This window comes from Hyla sarda, chromosome 2 (assembly GCF_029499605.1).
Source record: "Hyla sarda isolate aHylSar1 chromosome 2, aHylSar1.hap1, whole genome shotgun sequence".
NCBI lineage: Eukaryota > Metazoa > Chordata > Amphibia > Anura > Hylidae > Hyla > Hyla sarda.
In genome coordinates this window covers 295052817-295075069 of record NC_079190.1, presented here as the reverse complement: position 1 = coordinate 295075069, position 22253 = coordinate 295052817, and the positions used below count along the sequence as shown (strand labels likewise).

General features: G+C 46.4%; 1 protein-coding gene across 4 annotated transcripts in view; it reads right to left on the bottom strand.

Annotated features, from left to right (window-relative positions):
• KDM5B (lysine demethylase 5B) overlaps positions 1-22253 on the bottom strand; it is a 110878-nt gene that overhangs the window by 12171 nt on the left and 76454 nt on the right. For all 4 annotated transcript variants that reach the window (XM_056557536.1, XM_056557533.1, XM_056557535.1 and 1 more), the window contains 9 exons: positions 21474-21588; positions 21028-21380; positions 20350-20488; positions 20092-20271; positions 13277-13438; positions 12704-13183; positions 12370-12481; positions 1828-2030; positions 1171-1437 (listed from right to left, as the gene is read on the bottom strand). In XM_056557536.1, the coding sequence (XP_056413511.1) occupies positions 1171-1437; positions 1828-2030; positions 12370-12481; positions 12704-13183; positions 13277-13438; positions 20092-20271; positions 20350-20488; positions 21028-21380; positions 21474-21588 (2011 nt within the window). The remainder of the gene's footprint in view (positions 1-1170; positions 1438-1827; positions 2031-12369; positions 12482-12703; positions 13184-13276; positions 13439-20091; positions 20272-20349; positions 20489-21027; positions 21381-21473; positions 21589-22253) is intronic.

The following is a 22253-nucleotide window of genomic DNA, read 5'->3' as shown; positions in this document are numbered from 1 at the left end:
TCCTCAGGGGAAACACTTAGGGACCTGTGTAAGGATAGCACAACTTATATAGAAAAAGCTGCATTCACCAAGATTAACTAGATTATAGCGTGGACACCGTGTCTTATATCCAGAAAAGACCCCAATTTAAGGACATAACATTGTGACGCTACCTCTATACCTATTTATCTCCCAAATGGCATATGTGTTGTACTGCAGGGGTTCCAGTAACTGGTTCTACATACCCCAGAGCCCTAGGTGTAGATGCTACTGTTAGAAGGTTTACATTCAGACACTGCAGTGGCAGAGTTCCCGCTGTGTTGCTGGGATCACGCGCTACACAGCAGGAACTCCTATGTAAACCATCTAACAGTAGCGTCTACACCTAGGGCTCCTGGGTATATAGAACCAGTTACTGGAACCCCTGCAATACAAAATATATGCCATTTGGTAGCTAACATGGTGAAGCTACCTCTATACCTATCTATGTCCTTATACTGGGGGGGTCTTTTCTGGATATAAGACTAGGTGTCCACTCTATAATCTAGTTACTCTTGGTGAATGCTGATTTTTCTAATCAAGTTTTGCTATCCTTATACAGGTCCCTGAGCGTTTCTCCTGAGGAATCAGGCGTGTTGAGCATCTTGACCTGCACGCTTTCATAAAAACGTTGGGAGTGTGATTATTGTGTGATTCATTCATTGTTGCAAGCACATAGCATTGAGTTATGCAACCTTATAGTAATCGGACCATTGAGTTAGTGTATGGTAAAACTGACCCCCTAAACTTGATGTAATGGTGACAGGATGGCCGCTACAATTGGGCCATATGTAGTCACTACTTTGTAGGTGGACTGATTCTTTGTTCGTATATTTCATAGACTATGATTATATTATACTATTATCTTTGCTATCCACTATCCTATAGGTGTTTGGTGATTTTTTTTAACTGGATTAGTAAAAGCTAAGTTTTAAGAAACCTAAATGAAAAAAAAAAAGTCAACATTTTAAAACAGTTTTTCATGAATATTGAATTTTGCTCTAACATAAGTGCCTCTAAAGTGTTTTAGTTGTCTCTTGAAAAGAGCAGTGCATCTAGACTAGCGGCAAGCTAATCGAAAACAATATGCATGTTGTGTATTTGTTCCAATGTATTTTTCTTTAAGTTTTACTTATGTGCCCTATTCCTTACCTCATCGCCTTCAGGCTCCATGCAATGGTCTGCAGGACAAACTGCATCATCATCTTCAGATTCAGATGTAAGAGAATATAATGAGTCACTGTCCCGGATTTCTAGACATTGTTCCCTGCTGCACAGATCTTTGGATTGCAAGGACTTAACTCTCTTTTTACGTGGAGCAGATGCTTTCTTCATTCTAACATCAGAGCCCTCATGACGCCTTTTTAACTTTTTGTCTGTGCAGTCAATCCTTTCCCTCTTCATTAAGGAGGATACAACCTAGAAAAAATAGATTACACACACATATTAAACTTTCAGCATGCGTGAAAGAAAAAAAAGGCACAAAAGAAAAAAAAAAAAAGACTATTGCATTTTGCTATATCTCAAAATCTTTCATTTTAGTCAAAACTTTTAGTCAAACTAAAAGTGGACCTGATTTTCAGGACAGCGGGCACTTTTAACAGATAGAAAAGGGAAAAGTAGCACTTCCCACTAGTTATTTCTTAGCAAGAAAGAAATTGGTGGCGAGTGCTAGGTTTTCTTTTTCCATCTATACTTTTTAACCGTGTACTTTAACTGAAGAGTTGATTTAGCTAAGCAAATAAAAAGAATAAACACGGTGGTCAACTCCACTTAAACCCAAATGGAAATTGTCAAGTCATTTCTTACCTCAGAACGTGCAGTGTTCCACTCTGCTCCATGTTGCTTACAAGGGGCCTTCTCCCTCCCAGTGCCTATCGGCGTTATGCTACGTTCATGTATTCGTGTGGTTGTCTGGTTCACAAGACCCTGATAAAGTTCATGTACTTCAGGAAGTGAGACTTGCAGAAGCTGTGCTTCCATAAGTAACTCATCCAATTCTGCACTTAAACCTATGTAAATAAATAAACAGGAACATAAAAAGTTACTGGTAGGCATGGCATACATTTTTGAAATTTTTAATTATGTATAAATATTGCGACCTCATTAAAAGGACCATTCAAAGCTCAGATGGAAAATATTATATTTTTCTGTTAAAAAAAAAAAGCCCACTGATCTTTAGACCCAAAGCGCTTTCTAAAAAGGTCAAGATGTGCATAATTCATATATGCCACTAATGACTATGGGGAAGACTTCTCAAAACATGCAGTTGTCCATTGCAACCAGATTTCTTCTATAGTTTGGAAAAAGTCTTTGAAAAATTAAAGAAGCAATCTGATTGGCTGCTATGGGCAACTGAACCACTTTTCCTTTTGATAAGCCTCCCCCTAGAGAACTGAAAAGACAGATTTAAACCAATAAACATTCAAGTCATGTGTTGTTTTTTTTCCCTCTCCTGACTTACATGACCTCCTACCCACCTCTTTAATCAGGAAGTAAAACTTTTTACCCTGCTGCTATACTTCAAAAGAATTCTGTGCTCCAAATATAACTAGAGCTCTGATCAAAGGCTAAGCCCTGGCCCTTTTATTAGAATTACAGCAATTGTTTACATCAATTGTTTTATCAGAATCCACGAATTTAGGAACTTCTGGGTCTAAAGAATGTTTAATTTTAGAAGAGAGGAGAAGTCTGCTATTAGTTATCTAGATACAGCACTAGTTTTATGTTTTTAAGATGAAGAGATGAAATAACTTGCTGGGAGCTGAAGATATTCCAAACAATATCCCCTAAACGGTAAAGCTGTGAATTGAAAACAATGTTTCTGATTGAGAAAAAGCAAAGCTAAGGAATTTTTGGTCAGGATGCACCGAAATGAAGCAGTCTGTGGCATGTATTGTGGGCTGTGTAGCATTGCTGGGATTGGCCGGCAGCATCACACACCATCGTGTGTGTTCTGTATGGGATGTGCAGGCATGCTGAGTGTTGCAAAAGTACAACATTTGGAGGTACACTGTTTGGAAACCCTGATCTACACCTATGTATATTGTGCTACAGAGCCGTGATCTACAATCTGTGGCTCTGCAGCTGGGCAGAAGGCTCTCAGGACATCCTAGGAGTTATACTTCTGCTCCAGCTACAGAGCTATAGGTTGTAGATCACTGCTCTGTCTCATTTCTGGTTTTCTAAATATATAGAAACATTTTCAGCTATAGCCTAAATTTTTTATTTCAATGCACCAATTTTTTTAATATTGTGCCTGTATTGGAAAATGACAACACGAGTCTCCCAAAACAACTCCGACGCAGGTGTATGAAGCTTCAAACCCAGTTGGCCCCGCTGGCGGGATCCATGGCTAATGCCAGATATGACCGATCAGGTAGATGTTGACAATAACCTTTAAGATACCGCAATTAAAGTTGACTGTGGTGTCTAAATTTAGTACAATTTATAAGCCGCTTGCTCAGGGAAGCTGATCGATCAGCATTTACAATTGAAAGATTGCAGCTAATAGTCTCCTATGGGGACTAAAAATAATGAAAACATGTTTTTAAAATGTGAACAAGCCCTTCACTAATAAAAGTTTAAATCCCTTTTCTCGGTCGCTCTTCATTGGGGGACACCAAACTGATGGGTATATGCTCTTGCCACTAGGAAAAAATGTTAGCACCTCCTAGGATATACCCGCCCACCTGCAGTGAGGTAATCAGTTTTAGCTAGAGTCAGCAAGACCTAGTCCTTTTTTTATTATTTTCTAGTGCTGTTTAGTCATTCTTTACTCCTTTTTTTCAGGTGGGGGTTCAGGAGCATGGTGCTACCTGTTCCCTCATGTGGGGCTAAGGGGCATGGGACATAAGATTATGCACCGTTAACCCCTTCCTGCCAACGGCCAGAGCCTGGAGGTTATACCCTGGGTCCCCCACTGCCCCTGTTCGCCCCGCTATCTTAGCCTTGCATGATGCAGCGTGGCCATAAGCTGATTGAAGAAGCCTGAGGTGAGTATAAGAACACCTGCAGGTAAGTATGTACTCCCCCCTAACCCCCCCCCCCTCCACCAACTGAAAAAGGGACTCTTTATTGGGGTCCTTATGTGTGGGGGATGGGCTTCTGTGTACTGGGACAGCCGCCGGCCCTTTGCAGCGGCTCCCTCCAGCAGGTATTGCAGGGATTATGGCTTCCCTGCTCATCTCTGCATGGCGGCACATACGCTTCTGTGGTGTCACTGGGGGTCAGCTGCACGCTGGGTGAGGGGGTCATGGCGGCACATGGCTCCACCCTTCTCCCCTGTGCGAGCGCGCTCCGGGGGTTATGGCGGCTCATGGACACCTTTTTTCTCCCCTGAGCCGATGCATGAACAGGGAGGTCCGGCAGCGCCACCCCTCCAGGTAAAAACGCTACACGGCTCTTTATTACGTCCCACGGGTGCTTACCCGCAGCCTTAACTCTGTGCACCTCCGGCGGAGTTTAGCTCCGCCCCTCCACCTTTTCAGAGGGCGGCGCCACTTTGCGCTCAGAGCGGTTCCATCGGCCTCCCTGAGCTGCGGCCCGGAGGGAGCTCCTCCTATCTGGCCCATTCTGTTTCCCTAGCTGCGGAGCTATGCAGCGGCTTAGCAGGCACTTCTAAGTGTGCTGCTCCGTGCCGTTGACGCTCCTGAGGCTGCCCGTTGTATGTATTTCTTTTAAGTCTATAAGAGGACTGCTTGTGGTGCATGAGGTGCAGAGTTCAAGTCCTCAGTAGACCAAAAAGTAATAAATGCAAAATTACATTTTAAAATGCAGCCTCGGAGAAGACGTTTAAATAAATAAATAAATAAAAAGTCCACACACACACTTGCACTTCCTGGTCACTCTGACCATTTGGTGTAGTTGGGCACCCCCTTGTGGCAAATACTTGTATTGCACCCTAATTCTATTGCAGCCTTGGACGGCCATATCTGTTCTTCTCAGTTAAATATCTGCAGTCCTTTCCTGGAGTCTACATTGGGGGCTGCTTTATTTGTTTCAGTCACCCTAGACGGTGACCTGCTATACACTATACATGAGCTGCCTAGTGTATCCCTCTGGCGTCCCTAATTCTGCATTGTTGCTCACTGTCATGGAGCATATGCGAAACGCCGTGGCAGGTTGTTGCCAGGGAGACACGGTCCCTAAAACTATCAGGGATATTTTCAAGCAATCTGCTCTCTGCAACCACTGAGTGCCATACCTTGTGCAAGCTCTTTGGCGTTACAGACAGACACTCAGGTCTCTTTTGAGGTTCCTCATCTGCCATGTCTGTCGGCCAGCCATCCTGGGGTGTTCTTGGCATGTCATACTATACGATGCCTTCTCCACAGGCTACGACATCTAGTGCTCCAGATCCTTACATCCAGCGCTAGGTCTCCATGAGAATATCCCTGTGTAGTCATGGTTTGGCCTGATATCACTATGTCAGACAGTGGTATGCATGGTTTCCTCTGCCGTCTGTCACACAGCTGATGTATCTAAAAAAGCGGCTAGAGTTCCGATACCCCACTGCTGTGTGCGGTATACGAAGAACTGACCTAGTGTGTTTTACAGACCCTATGTGTCTCGTTGTCCATTATGGACCCATACCAGTAAGTCAGACAGTGGTCTGCATGGTTTGCTCTGCCGCCTGTCACACGGCTGATGTACCTGGAGTTCCGATACCCCACTGCTGTGTGCGGTATAAGAAGAACTGACCCAGGTGTCCTACGGACCCTACATCTTGTTGTCTACTACAGACCCATCCCAGTAAGCCAGACAGTGGTCTGCATGGTTTCCTGCACCGCCTGTCACACCTCACATGGCTGATGTATCTGTGGCTGGAGTTCCGGTACCTCTCTACTGGGCGAGGTGTTGACGAAATGACTCGTTGTCTTCTATGGACCCATAACAGTAAGCCAGACAGTGGTCTGCATGGTTTCCTACTCCACCTGTCACACATCACATGACTGGTGTATCTGTGACCGGAATTCCGGTACCTCAGTACTGTGCGAGGTTCCCGATGGAATGACTCTGTCCACTATGGATCCATACCAGTACGCCAGACAGTTGTCAGCATGTTTTCTTCTGCCGACTGTCACACATCGCATGGCTGATGTTTTTGCGGCTGGAGTTCCGCTACCTCACTGTTGTGCGCGGCATACGTAGAACTGACTCCGCGTGTCCCACGGACACTATGCGGGATGTCAGGGATGCATTCCACAGCCCCCTTGTCACCCTCTATCTCCCAGGGGGTGGGGTTTCTCGGCCTCTTCGCTCTCCCACCTATGACAAAGGGGCACAGTTATTGCCTGTGACTGTTTCCTTTTTTTGCCAAACGCCCGGGGGTGTTCTTGTTCAGGCAGACTGTCTCTGACCTCCGGGCTGCAGCGGACATAGCCAGGTTTCCCGTACCTCACGGCTGGGTGAGGGATCTGTAATAGGGTCCCAACAGGTATATGGGCTTGATACCAGTCGGACAATCCTTAGTCTGTTGGGTTTTCTGCACCACCAGGTCCACTGTTGGATAGGCTGTACTCTAGTGCCCCGATTTCTGTGGGAGGTTGAATGGAGTGCTCAGGAATCCTTTACCTGCCGGCCAGATGCCGGCCAGATGTTTTTACGCATGGCTTACTACTACTTCGGGTCACCTACCATATACTTTCACCCTGTGGACGGTAGTTCAGGTTACCCACTGCCATGATGTAGTTTTCTAGTGAGTCACCCCATGGGCCTTATACAATGCACCACATACTGGTTTACAGGGTTACCTACGTGGCCAGGTCCCTCCCTGCATGTCTGCTACTCTGTCTGTCTACAGCAGTGATTCCCAACCGCGGTGCTGCGGCACGTGTGTGCCGTTCGCCACTGGATTTTGCTGTGATTTTTAAAAAAAAGTTTTTATAATATCCCACCCCGGCCTGCACACTTATGACTGGCGGCACAGGGGGGGGAAGGGAAGCCTGCGTGCGCACTGCGCACACAGCGCTCACCCTCATCCACCCTCCTGTCACCCATGTTCACCCTCCTGTCATCCCTTTCACTCCAGTCCACCCCCCGTCACCGCTGTCCACCCCCCCGTCCACCCTCCTATCATCAATGTTCACACCCCTGTCCACCCTCCTGTCATCCCTTTCACTCCCGTCCACCCCTCCTGTCACCCATGTTCACCCCCCACGCTCCTCTACACCCCTCTAAACCCCTTTGTCACCCATGTCCACCCCTCTACATCCATCTGTCACCCATGTCCACTCTTCTACACCCCTCTGTCACCCATGTAAAAAAAAAGTTTGGCGCCTAGTAGATTTGTTTTGCAGGTTTAACGGTGAAGAATTGTGTGTGGAAGAAGTAGTGATGATGGCCCGGACCAGATGGACAAGAGAAGGCAACATTGCAAATTAGAGAAGACGTCATTGGCGAGTTGCTGTATAAAGCAGCACTTTAAACTACATACCCACCGATAAATAGATATAGTGCATTGCGTTTTTTACCATTTTCCCTTTTTTTTTTGCTTGTCAACTTCGGTAGCGGTGCCCCGCAAAAAATTTTTTTCTTCGAGGTGTGCCCCGACCCGAAAAAGGTTAGGAAACACTGGTCTACAGGCTGGTATCTCACTCCACTGTGTGTTTCCATATGCAGGACCTGGTGTGGCCAGGGTCCCTTTGCCACATAGCCAGACTGTGTCTGCATGGTTTTTCTGCAGGTCCCAGGGACTTTCTCAGCACCAGCAGCATCACTCTGTTCTCCTTTCTTAGGTTGCACTGTTTGTCTGCTAGAGGCATACCTCCCTTCCTGCTTCTCCCTTGGATGTCTGCGGTTTCTTTCGTGTCTGCAGTCTTGGTACCCCACTACTATCCTGGGGTACCCATGTCTGTGATCCTACGTATGTTAAGACCGCTCTAAGTGTAGAGTCCACCTTTCCTTTTGTTTTGTGGGGCGAGCCTAGGGGTTTTCTGTGTTTATTTTGTTTCCACAGTTCTGCAGCAGTTGAACACTTCTGTTCTGACATGGGGCCAGTCAATTTAGCCCCTCCCTATGCCTCCAGATGTTTTTTTTCTGGGGTTTCTGTCCGGGGTGGCGCAGGCACCTACTCGTTACTGTCTGGACTGGCTCTCAGCACGTTTTGTATTTTTTGCCCAGCTCCAGTGTACAGGATTCCGATCCCTCTTGGGACACAAGGTGGCTCCTCCAGACAGCGATGGTTGCCGCTGGGGCCTGGGGGGCTCCGTCCACCCAGTACTTGTCCAGTGCCTGTGGGGCCGCATCTCCCTGCTCCTACTGTGCCTGCCACGTTTTGCCAATCCCCTTTCCACAGATGGTATAGGGATCAGGATGCTTGGCATGGGTCTGTACTTGAGTTTTCATCTTGGCCCCCCTTGTTTTCCCTCCTCTGGGAGGGACTATTTTGTTGAGTTTTTTCTGCTGCCAAGATGATGCACTCTCGCTGTTCCCACTATTTAGGTGGCCCCTTGTTTTTTTGCTGAGGGCATTCTACAGATTTTTACTATCTAGGCTTGTGTGCTTACTGTCCACTATCACAGCCTGGCTCTCTCTGTTTTTTGTTATCTACTGCTGCTCACGCAGCTTAGTTCTCTCCTCTGTTGGAGGAGTTTCTACAATCTCCCCAGAAGTGTGTGTTCTTCCTTCCCTTTTGTCTGTGTCAGTTGTACTGCACTGACACCAAAGTCTTCTGGAGTAATCCTTCCTGTGCCCAGGCCCTGAGAGTCCCAGCTGGGTTCTCATTTATTTCTCCCTCCGTTCCCATTCTGGCAGTAGGAAGCTGTGGAGCTCCTTCTTTCTAAGCGGTTTCGGTTCCTTGGGCCTTGGTGATGGTTCAGGTCTTGGACATGTGTAGTGATCTGGCCAAGACTCCTCCGCAATCCCATTAGTCGGTGCTGCACTCCTTCATAGAAGTTTGTCGCCCGGAGAGTTTTCGTGCATGTCTGTTTTCCTTACTCTTCAGGGGTTAGTCTTCCAGGTGACTCTACGTCTCCAGTTTACTTGTCGGTCTCTCCGGTATCAGAGATGCCCCACTTTTCAGGGTGTTTGCCGCTCCTTTCTTCCTTCGGGGTCCATGTCCTCCCGAGTTAGAGGACGTTCAGGTTATCTGCTTTACACCAGTACGACTATTTTCGCCTTCTGGGTGCTCATGGCAGGCCCCTGGGACAGGGTTTTTTGGGTCTGAGGCTGTTCAGGTCTTAGCTCTCATGCACTGGCCCTCTCCAGAGCAGAAGTCCATCTTTCTTTTTTCCCGTGGTTTCTTGTCTCTCTCTATGACCTGGTGTCTTGGGTCTCTACTGAGGACGGCCCCTTCCCTTGGCATCCTAGTCCATCTCCTAGGACGGGAGATCTTATTTGAGTTCAATTTCTGGGCCTAGTGTGTCTCTGCCTGGGGGGGGGGGTTTACTCGTTCACAGGCCTTGTGGACAAGTGAGTTCAGTCTAGGGACTGATTCCTTTTCTCTGGTGGTTGTTTATTCCCACCTTAGGGGACTGCTTTGGTACGTCCCATCAGTTTGGTGTCCCCCCAATGAAGAGCGACCGAGAAAAGGAGATTTTTTTGTATTCCCCGTAAAATCTCTCTCTCGTAGCCTTTATTGGGGGGACACCACACCCACCCATTTCTTTTTTTCGGACTATTTTTCCGGGATTCCTTTCAGGGGTCCTTCGGATGTGTGTCTTTGTTGGCTTCTCCTACTGCTTTGTGACAAAACTGATTACCTCACTGCAGGTGGGTGGATATTTCCTGCCAGGGAGGAGCCGACATTTTTTTCCTAGTGTCAGCGCCTCCTAGTGGCAAGAGCTTATACCCATCAGTTTGGTGTCCCCCAATGAAGGCTAGAGAGATTTTACGGCGAGTACAAAAAATCTCCTTTTTCCGTTTCCTATTTTTAAATGGCATAAACATAAAAAGTTTGAATTTCTGAATTGTCCAGACCAAAAAGTCTCAAAGATAAACAAATGGTACCAATAAAAACTACAGATCATAGTGCAGAATATGAGCCCTCATACAGCGCCATATAAAGAAAAATAAGTGTTATAGGGGTTAGAAAAGACCATTTTAAGCATAATCGTTTTCTTGCAAAAAGTTATTTTTAAAAAGGAGTAAAATAAAACAAAACTTATATAAATTGGGTATTGAAGTAATCAGATTGACCTACCGAAGTTCATTTTTTAAATTTTTTTTTTTTTAAAGTGCACTACGTAGAACTGAAACACACCCAAATTTGCTAAATTGCGACCACTACCCAACAGTGTGGCGCATGGGACATCAGAAATATGTCATTACTAGAGCGGATGGAGTCTCTCTGGCAAACATCCTTCCCCCAATTTTGCCACCGCCTTTACAGTATGCACAGAGGAGTCCCCTGAAGGTGCCATCAATCCAGAGTAAGCTTCCAAAGCACGCAGGTACACATGCATGCACAAGACCATGCAGGTTCCGAGTTATGCACCCCCACCAAGATCCCCGGGGGCAACAGTGCTCAAGCCAGAATGGTGCCCAATATTCCCAAGAAAATGCTGGAGTGCAAATCGTTACAGTCAGGTCCATAAATATTGGGACATCGACACAATTCTAAAATTTTTGGCTCTATACACCACCACAATGGATTTGAAATGAAACGAACAAGATGTGCTATAACTGCAGATTGTCAGCTTTAATTTGAGGGCATTTCATTCCAAATCAGGTGAACGGTGTAGGAATTACAACAGTTTGCATATGTGCATCCCACTTGTTAAGGGACCAAAAGTGCCATAATGGGACAGAATAATCTTCATAAATCCAAACTTTTTTTTTATACTTGGTGGAAAATCCTTTGTAGTCAATTACAGCCTGAAATCTGGAACGCATAGACATCACCAGAAGCTGGGTTTCATCCCTGGGGATGCTTTGCCAGCCTCTACTGCAACTGTCTTTAGTTCCTGCTTGTTCTTGTTCTTCATGCCCACGCCATGACACTACCAACACCATGCTTCATTGATTAGGTGGTATGCTTAGGATCATGAGCAGTTCCTTTCCTTCTCCATACTCTTCTCTTCCCATCACTCTGGTACAAGTTGATCTTGGTCTTATCTGTCCATAGGATGTTGTTCCAGAACTGTGAAGGCTTTTTAAACTTTTAACCTCTTTTGGCAAACTCTAATCTGGCCTTCCTGTTTTTGAGGCTCACCAATGGTTTCCATCTTGTGGTGAACCCTCTGTATTCACTCTGGTGAAGTCTTCTCTTGATTGTTGACTTTGACACACACATACACCTACCTCCTGGAGTGTATTCTTGATCTGGCCAACAGTTGTGAAGGGGGTTTTCTTCACCAGGGAAATAATTTTTCAGTCATCCTCCACAGTTGTTTTCCTTGGTCTTCCAGGGTCTTTTGGTGTTTCTGAGCTCACCGGTGCATTCCTTCTTTTTAAGAATGTTCCAAACAGTTGTTTTGGCTCTCTCTCATGTTTTTGTTTTGTTTTTTCAGCCTAATGATTGCTTGCTTCACTGATAGTGACAGCTCTTTGAATCTCATCTTGAGAGTTGACGGCAACATATTCCAAATGCAAATAGCACACTTGAAATAAACTTTGGACCTTTTATCTGCTCATTGTAATTGGGATAATGAGGGAATGACACACACCTGGACATGGAACAGCTGAGAAGCAAATTTTCCCATTACTTTTGGCCCCTTAGCAAGTGGGATGCACATATGCAAACTGTCGTAATTCCTACACCGTTCCCCTGATTTGGATGTAAATACCCTCAAATTAAAGCGGAGAGTCTGGAGTTGAAGCACATCTTGTTAGTTTCATTTCAAATCCATTGTGGTTGTGTATAGAGTCAAAAATTTTAGAATTGTGTCAATATCCCAATATTTATGGACATATGTACATCAAGTTCAACCAAGGAGGGGTAGGTCCAGAGGCATGCACCACAGTTACACTTTGAAAAAGGAGACAATTATCGATCACTCCCTGCTGTGTAGGTCTTCTACTTAGGGATCCCCCCCCCCCCTAAGTTCTACCTTCCTCATGGTGATAGGATGAAGAGAGCCTTTTAACCTTTTGTGCTTTTTATCCTGTCCCTTGTAGAATCAATGGGCACACTGCTATGGTGCAGTCATAGAGATAAAGGGAGAAAGTGGAGATGAGAACATAAGCATGGGAGTGGTGGGGGGTAATTTAGTTTTAATCTTGTCTTCTATTTTAAGTCAATCTGCCCTTTTGTTATTTTTTATAAAAAATAAAAAATTACTACATAGTACTAAAGGCCCAATAAGGTTTGGATTGTGGTACAAAGCCAGCCATTTGATATTGATATAAAAAAAAAAAATTCCATCACTTGTTACTGATCTTATCTTATTTTTTGGATATGAGACTTACTGTTCAGAGGGACACAGTTGCGTCCAGGTGAAAATGGAGACTGGATGTAGGTGGTCCTGTTGTCCCATTCATGGGACAAAGAGAAGGATGTGGCTCCAACACTCTGTGATACCTGAAGTAAAAAAATAAAAAATACATTTTTTTTTGTCTAATCAGCATTTCAGTTCAGTTTCCCAAATATGTAACTACATGGGGGAGAAAGTTGCAAATTCTTGCACAAGTTTAATTTTGCAACATTTCCCGTGTTTTGCACAAAAATCTGCAACTTTTTTTAACACCAGTTTTCTGTTGTGAAAAATGATTAAAATACATTAGTTGGAAATAATGCCCTTACATTGCAAGTATCTGAAAGCTGCCCAGCTGTTGCTTGCCATTTGTTGTATAGTTGACTCGAACTGACTCGCTCTTGTGCAAGCTTTAGGTCTGCAGAAGACAACATGTGCTGTGCCCGATGCTGCCAACTGACCGTCCTCTCTATAAGATAGCGCAAGGCATCACCCTCTGGAAGTCGGACACGCAAGCGTTGTAGAGATGCTAGGAGAGGGAGGATTTTTTCCAGAGGTGGTTTTTTCGAGCGATGACACTGTGGACATAGCCAGACTAGGGATCCATGCTTTGGAGCTGTAATGCAACCAGTGTGGAAGCAAGCTCGACATAGCTCACATTGAATCATTGGAGCCATGGGTGCACCCTGACACACACACACTTTCCAGTCACTCTGTTCTTCTCTCAACAACATTCTATTTTCATTAGACACTCGAAAAGTGTGTAAAGACTCCATCTCACGTAGTCTGGCCTCACCAAGAGTTGCCATCTGTTAGGAGACAAATGAAAAGGCTCAAATTCAAGTTCTAAAATGAAAATGCTGCCTATTCTCTGAGGAACACAGCAATAAAGTCATACTTACTGCAGTAGCAGTATCTTTGCTCTCAGTCAAAGCTTTCTCCAACTCTAGAAGGCCATCTGGTTTGGGATACTTCTTCTTTCCAGCTAAAGCAGGCAGGTCTTTTACCTTTCTCATTTTCCTTTTCGAACTAGAAGACCCTAGATCACATCGAGGGCAGAGAACCTACAAAAGAAATATAAGCAATGTTTAGACCACTTAAAGCGTACCTGCCATCACTAAGTCAAAAAAAAAAAAAAGGAGATTTTTTTAATGCTTACCGTAAAATCTCTCGAAGGATCCATTGGGGGACACAGACCATGGGTGTATGCTGCTGTCTCTAGGAGGTATGACACTATGGCAACAAAAAGTCAGCCCTCCCAGCAGGATATACCCGCCTAGAGGCCCTGAGCTAATCGGTTTTAGTACCAGAGCAATAGGAGAGGACCGACATGTCAAGGAAAAAACACGAACTGTCCGAGAACCTGAAGAAAAATATAACTGAACACACCCTCGGACAGAGAACCAAAGAGAAACCCAAAAGGGCGGGAGCAGTGTCCCCCAATGGATCCTCCGAGAAAGAGATTTTACGGTAAGCATTAAAAAATCTCCTTCTCTCTATCAGCTCCATTGGGGGACACAGACCATGGGACGTACCAAAACCGTCCCTTGGGTGGGTAAGAAATCAGGTGGACAACTGGACCACCGCCGCCTGCAACGCCCCACAGCCCAGAGTAGCATCAGCTGATGCAAAGGTATGAATCTGGTAGAACCTTGTGAAAGTGTGCGAAGACAACCGAGTGGTCGTTTTACAGAACTGCGAGGCCGAAACCACGTAGTGGAGGGCCCAGGATGCCCCGAAAAACGGGTGGAATGAGCCAAAACCCTGAAGGGTAGGATCTTCCCCCTTGCAGCGGTAGGCTTCCGAAATAGCAGACCGGATCCACCTAAAAATGGTGGCCGTAGAAATAGGTTGTCCTGTACGACGACCTTCCGGAAAAACAAAGAAGTCACACTGTCAAAAGGAAGAGGTGACAGAGATAAGTTCGAACAACCCTTACCACAACCAGGTTGTGGAGCAAACGCTCCCGGGGATGAGAAGGAGCCGGACAAAAAGACGGCAGGACGATGTCCTCATTGAGATGAAAAACCTGAGACCATGTCCGGTAAGAAGGACAGACCTGGACGGAAAACAACATGTCCTGGTAGACAACCAGCAAGGGAGAACGGCAGGAGAGCTGCCAGCTCCAACACCCTCCTAACAGAGGTAAGAGCACGCCACGTTAAGGGACGCCACCTTCCAGGGAAGAAGGCGAAGAGGACTGTCCCTGAGAGGTTCAAGAGGAGCGCCTTGCAGGGCACCTAAGACCAAGTGTAAATCCCGAGAAGAAGAAGGGAACCGATAAGGAGGGGCAGCGTCTGCCATTCCCTGAAGAAAGTCTGGACATGAGAATTGAATGCCAGAGGACGTTGAAAGAACGGAAAGGGTTAACTTTGACCCTTAAGGGAGCTGAAAGCCAAGCCTTGGACTAGCCCTTATTGAAAGGGGAAGGGAAAACCACGACCGGAGAAAAAGGCTGAGTTTCACGCCAACGAAAATAAAACCGCCAGGTATGGTGGTAATTCTTTGCAGAGGAAGGCTTGCAAGCCCTCAGTATCATGCGAACCACTTGGAAGAGAAAACCGCGGGTTCTTAGAACCGCGGTCTCAACCGCCACTCCGACAAAGGCCGAGAGGGTAAGACCTGAGACAGGAGGTCCGGGCGAGAGGGAAGGCGCAGCAAGTCGTTAGGAGCCTGACCGCGATAACGTACCACGCCTGCCGGGGCCAGTCTGAGCCACAAGAATGGCGGGAACGCCCTCTGCTGCGAGCTTCCTCAGGACCCTGGAATGAGCCCGACCAAGAGAGAGGAACACTTTGGTTGTGGTGGGACGTGCAGAGGTCCACGCCTGGAGTGCCCCAGAGGCTGCAGTTCACCTCAAACACCTCCGGATGTAGGGACCACTCGCCTCGACGGCTAAGAACCGGCTGGGACAGACCACTCCCAGTTGAGTATGTCCGGAATGAAGATAGCTGAGATAGCCGGAAAGCTGAGCACCACCCAGAAGGGAACTTCCCAAAGAAGCAAGCAAAGATAGAATTGCCCTAGTCCCAACATGATGATGGGGAGAAGGACTTCTTGGGGGACCCAGGCCCAGACAGGCCAGTCCTTGAAAACACCTCCCCAGTCCGACAGACTGGTAGGAAGGGGCAGAAAGGAGCACCCCTGAAAAAGCAGGGGGAAACATAGCCACCATAGAAGGGACCAACAAGACTGTCGAGAGAAGGAACTTGCGGTTGAGAGACAAGGAGACCTGTCCCACCAGAAGAGAATAACCAGTTGAAGAGGTCGGTGATGAAGGGCCAATGGTACAGCCACCAACCGACCCAGGAGATCCATGCAAAAGCAAATGGAAACCGGAGCAGGGAGCCTAAGTCATCGGACTTCTGCAAGAGATTCAGCCGATTGTTTGGCGGAGTCGAAGCGGGCAGAGGCCGTGTCAAATTGGAGCCCCAGGAGAGAGGTTGGACTTGTCCTGATTGACCATCCAACCGAAGTGAGACAAGGTCCGGACGTGGAGATTAAGACACTCCAGATTCTGGGTCCTGGTCGGAGCTCTGATCAGGAGGTCATCCAAGTAAGGAATCACTGAAACCACTCTTGTCTGTAAAAGGGCTATCACAGGCGCCAGAACCTTGGTAAGGGCCTCGGAGAAGTGGCCAGACCGAAGTGGAGAGCCACAATAGAAAATGACTGTCCGGAACTGCAAAGCGGAGGTACCGCTGATGACCGGAATCCTTGATGTCCACCGAGGAAGAAAAAAACTCCCCTTGACCCATGGACGTTAGCACCGAATGGAGAGACTCCATTCAGAATGTGCTGGGTGAGATGCTCGAGAACCAAGATTGGGCGAACAGAAACACCTTTCTTGGGGACCACAAAGAAGTTGAAATTAAAACCTCGAAAACGTTCCCCTGAAGGAACCTGGACAACTACTCCCTGGATGAAAGGGAACTGGAGCGCGCCCCGAACTGCCTTCGCTAGATAGGGGGACCGCTCGTGAAGTCGGCGGGTGGGGGCGGCCCTTCAGGCCGAGGCAGGCCTACAGGTGCCTGATGGGGCCGCAAAACGGCCGGTACGGTTAGCCGACCTCCAGGAGGGACGGGTAGGGAAAGAGGGAGCCCTCTGCTTGTGACGCCTGGCTGGACCCTTGTTGGCATCAAGGGTCCGCAGGACCGGAAGAAGAAGGACATCCGACAGGCGGTTCTGCAAGCCTTATCCAGAGGCAAAAAGGAGATCTTTTCATCCGCTGCCTCACTTCCTGAAGACGGAGACCGCTTTTCAGGCAATAAGCCACATGGAACGACGGAGTGCTACCAGGTAGCCAGTGGAAAGGGCAGCCCATCACTAGCTAAGGAGCAATGGAGAGCTAGTGAGAAACCTGCTGTCTCAAAAGCCAATTTAGCCAAGGTTTCCACCTACTTGTCCACTGGATCCTTGAAGGCAGCCGCATCAGCCAACGGCAGGGTAGACTCCTTAGAGAGGCGGGAGACCAGTGCATCCACAGTTGGAGAGGAGGCCCACCGAGCAATGAGGTCCTAGGCGAAGTGATACTGCGCCTTTTCCTTCTTCGTTTCCTGAAACTTCTGTCAGGGTGCATCCAGGCGGATTCCAGCAGGGCGCCAAATTCAGCTGAAAGTCCTGGGTGCCGGACGGCACAAAGAAAGGAGACTTCTGGAGCCACATCCGAAGTTCCTGGGTCCTTTAGATGGGAGGTGACTTATGGCCGAAACCAATGAGTACACCACATGAGGCATATCCGTGCAGTCCTCAGAGTCGGAGGCCAAATCAGAAACCTCATCCACAAGTTCCTCAGGAGAATGGGAACGAGGTGAGGCAACCCTGGAAGGGGTCGGGCACGATGAAAGGAAACTTCTGGAGCCACGTCCGAAGATCCTGTGTCCTCTAGATGGAAGGCGTCTCTTATGACCGAAACCAATGACTGCACCATGTACGACATATCCGTGCGGTCCTCTAAGTCATCGGAAACTTCATGCCTGTGAGGGGAGCGCCCGTGCCTGCCCAAAGACTCGGGGGATGAGTCAGATGAACACCCCTATGACACCACGAGAGCGACAGTATAGGGGGAAAGCGGGACCCTCCGGAGGGCCCGTGTAGGGAGGGCCTCTCCAAGGCAATCACCACATACTGGAAGACCTGAGCCAAGTCTGATATGGACTGGCAGAGGGAGGGAACCCAGGCTGGAGGGGCGGCCGAACCCACCGTCTGGAAGAACAACCGGGGTAGAATAGCAGGGGGGTCTGGGGGAGCAGTGTGCAGGCCGAACAAGTGGTTTGGCAGAATCGGACATTTTTTAAGTTACAACCTTTGTCCCTAAGGCAGCTGTGAGTAGCATTTTGCAATGCCCATGAGAACTGCATCTGACATGAGAAAACCTCTCAACCAATAGCCAGAGGGGGCTGTGCTACACACAAGGGCTCTGTGATTGGCCCTGTAACAAAAAAAAACTATGTGCGCGCACAGCGCTGATTGGGGCTTAGTTCGCGCCCTTATGCAGGCTTCGGCGGCTCTGGGTGGGCAGAGTCAACGCGCACCAGGCCGCCGAAGAAAATACAGGCCGGACCTTAATGGCGCCCGCTCCCGAGCGCATATGCGAAAGTATATGCGCCTGCGGGGAAAGGGAGGGAGAGGACGGAACATACTGTTGGCAGCCGCACTGCCGAATGAATAAAGATAAAGCCCCGTCCATAATGGCGCCCACTCCCAGCCCTGAGCGCATATGCAAAAGCATATGCGCCTGCGAGGAAAGGGAGGGAGGGGGCGGAACATACTGTTGGCAGCCGCACTGCCGAATGAATAACAATAAAGCTTACCGTCGGCAGCCGCGCTGCCGAAAAGAAAGTAGGAACGGGCGCCGAGCGCCCGCAGTAAAAGATATGTAATGGCACCAGGCCCCGAGCGCATATGCGCCGGTGGGGGAAGGGAGGGAGCGGGCAAGATACTGTCGGCAGCCGCACTGCCAAAATGAAAGTAAGAAAGGGCGCCGAGCGCCTGCAAGTAGAGATATGCACCGCGGCTGCCTCATGCAGCGGCGGAATACTGTGAAAAAAATACCACACATAATGAACTGTGAAAAACACCACACATACATGTCTGCTCAGCCCCAGTATAATAAAGAACCCCCCATAAAGGAAAGGAGGGAAAATCCCTCCTGGTCAGCCCAACAGTCCCATGTAAAAGAGTGGGCCAAAATTTGGGGTCTCCAGATGTTGAAAATCTTCCCTAAAGAAAAAAAGGGGGAAAATACTCACCTTAGTCAGAAACTTACCTCATGAAGTCTTCCTATGAAGTCTTCAGCCAGCTTTTATCACCTGCATCATGCCGGGCTACCATGTGCGAGTGAGGCGAGCAGGGAGATAGGGTGACCCAGACCCATGAGGTACAAACCCAGGCGCTGACCGTTGGCGAGAGGGGGTGAACAGCGCATATACGCAATGTCTGTGCCCCTTTACTCGCAATGGGGAAACAGTAAGCCGCAGTTCCTGAGTCCCCACCTGAAAACTGGAAAGAAAATGGAATAAAAAAAATCTAACACATCCCTAAATCTAGGAAAATAATAAAACATAAGACCTGGTCTGGAGAGAACTCCAGACCATGTCCACCTCCTTAGACACTAAGCTTAAAACTGATTAGCTCAGGGCCTGGAGGCGGGTATATCCTGCTGGGAGGAGCTGACTTTTTTGTTGCCATAGTGTCATACCTCCTAGAGACAGCAGCATACACCCATGGTCTTTGTCCCCCAATGGAGCAGATAGAGAAAAAAAAATTGCAGCCTTTTTTTTTCCCCCTCTCCTCCTCCTCTATGGATGTAAGCAGCCCCATTCTCCTGAACATTCATCCTCTCCTAAACTCTCCCAGGAAGTGGTGATGCATGACCTCACTTAGTTGCCAGATTGACAGCTGCAGTCTCCTCTTTACAGCTCTCCTCCCTCTTAACCTTGACAGTAGCTACGCACAGTATACAAGCTAAAAATAAAAAAATATATAAAAAACCCAGCCATGCACCGACTCAGCTCTACTGAACATACAGCTCAGCCATACACAAATTTAACACAGCTGCGCACACACACAGTTCACTACTGCGCACACACACAGTAAATCGTTGCAACTATCCGCCCCCGACATCCACCATGTCTTTAACAGTACTAAAGAGGCTGCAGGGTTTTATGTGAGGAAAACGGCAGACACTGCTGACAGCTGCTCTGCTTCTCAGTCTGCTTTTCACACTCAGTCAGTGAAAGCAGAGCCCACAGTGCAGGAGCATTGCCACAGTTGGTGGGAACATAAAAGCCGATGTACAACAGTGATTTACAAAGTATGGGGAACCCTAGAGGACAGAACTTTAGGGACAATTTTTCCAATAAAATAGTAAAATAAAAAAATAATGCAAACAAATTGTAAAAAAAACAAAAAATTATACAATATTTAAAAAAGATGAAAAAGTAGTTATGTGGCAGTGCCCATTTAAACACTTGACTTGAGATTCAGTATAATGATTCTTGGTATGTGCTGATCAATGAGCCATCATAAAGGTTATCTAGATTTTATATTGTTGCTTTAGGATGAAGTATTACAAGACCGTTCTACATGATCTTAGTTTTAACCATACTGTAGAAGACCATCTACAAACAAAAGCAGTAAAGGACAGCCTCTGATTTCTTTAAAGATAACCTTAAATTCAATATTTGCTACCGAATTCTTTAGATTTTGTTATTACCTCGAGCAAAGTATAAGGGGAGTTGGGTGTTAAAAATGTGCTAGTGGCACACTCTGTCCAGGCATGGACTTCACCAACCAGGGCTTCAAGTCTTGGCAGTGGACCAAGGTGGACTGGAATTGCTCGCCCATGATTCACCAGTTCCACCAATGCGTCAAGAACAGGAACTCTGGGGCCAGTCTGAAAGTGATAACAAAAGATTACTATTATTGACTTAATATCAACAACTGTATATCTGACCTAAATAACAACCCTAACCTGCAAAGCTTCAACCTTCCTTAACCATTCCTGTGCTCTCTGCACTGCATCCTTCAGAGAATCTACACTTGGAAGGTACGCTGGGACGTTCTCTACTTCCCGCAGAGCTATGGTCAAAGTGTCAAGATCATGTCGTGGTCTATGAGAGAAGGGGGGAAAAAAAAAAAAAAGATAAGCAAGAGAAACATGAGCACCATTTATTTCTTAAAGTAAATTTGAGCACAATTTTTCAGTAAAGACAGAATTAATCATTGCTCTGTTCACACACATTGCATTCTTCATTAGTCCATTGCCTTTACAATAGTCCAGAGTGGTATCAACAATTCTGCAGGATTCAGTGCTCCCTTAATTCTTTATGACTCTCCCTGCAGGTTATACTAGCAATGCAAATATTTGAGTAATTTCAAAAGGCATTACTGCAATTTTTTCACTACAAGCTACAATAAAGATGACTACCATACAGACTGACTCCTACACTATCATACCTTTACAGCAGGGTATCTGCCAACAAAATATGTATAATATCCTATGGCCATGAATGAAGGTTTATGGTGGAGCTCAGGATGTAAATAAGAATTTTTGCAAACATTTGTCACAGAAAAAAGGTGAACAAGCCCCTTTATCTGAAAAGAAAATATTTTGCACAGTGTCAGATTCTTAAGGAGGCCGATACTAAACCTTGCTTTAAGGAGACTTTTGCACTTGTCATCCCAATGTTCAGACATGGTCAGCAATTCCTGAAGTTTAGCCATTGCTTTCTCCACAGTTGCATGAGGTGGCAGTCCTACACCTAAGTCTATAAGTCTTCTCATGACATCTATTGTGAGTGTTCCAGGATCCTGGCATGCTTGCTGTTGTTCCTCTAACCAACGTGCTTGTTCCAGACGCTCCCGAAGGCTTCCTAATGGTAATTCCAAGTCAAATTGAAAACCTGAATCAAGAAGCTGCTGCAGTTCACTAGCTTGGGGCATTTCTGCTGCTAAGAGCTTCTGGCTCCGTGCCTGAAATTCTTCCACACGACTCAACAAGTCCTTAGAGTAATAAAAAAAAAAGTGTGACATTTAATTATAAAGACATTTTTCACAAAAATTAAATGATGCTACATGGATGAAGAACTATTTTACCTTGAGTTGGGGAGTTTGGCTAATGCTACATGGCAATAAATTAAGTTGTTTAACAAATGACCTGAGTTCTACAACCGTAAGCTGATTTTGAGACTTTCCACCACCAGACCGAAATCTACAATGAAAAAAGAATAGAAATTAATGAAAAATCTAAAACTATGAATATGAAAAATTAGTAAAAAAAAAAACTTCCTATAATCTAAATGTATTCGTTTCATAGACCGCGGGTCTCTGCTACTATCAGCAGCCAGGACCCTCTGTTAAAGGCGGACATCAGCAACAACACTGATGCCCACCATTAACCCTTCAGATGCCATGATCAATGATGATCAACCAGAAAAGCATTAAAAAAAAAAAAAAAAAAAATTAACAAAAGTGAATAAAGCCTCTCCCGCAATAAAATTAAATGCCCCTTCTTTTTCCATTTTACAAGTAAAATTTTAAAAAGTGATTAATGAACATATTGGGTATTGCTGCATGCAAAAACATCAGCACAATTAAAATATGCAGAGGATGCAAAAAAAAATTAAAATAAAAAAAAGCCTTCATACAGCCCTATATATGGAAAAAAGATTTTTTTTGTACTCACCACAAAATCTCTCTTATAGCCTTCAAATGGCAACACCTATGCTGATTGGTATATGCTCTTGCCACTAGGAAAAAAAAAGTCGGCTCCTCCCTGGCAAGATATACCCGCTCACTGGAAGTAAGGTAATCAGTTTTGTCATAAAGCAGGAGAAGCCAAACAAATATGTCCGAAGGACCCCGGAAAAGGAATCC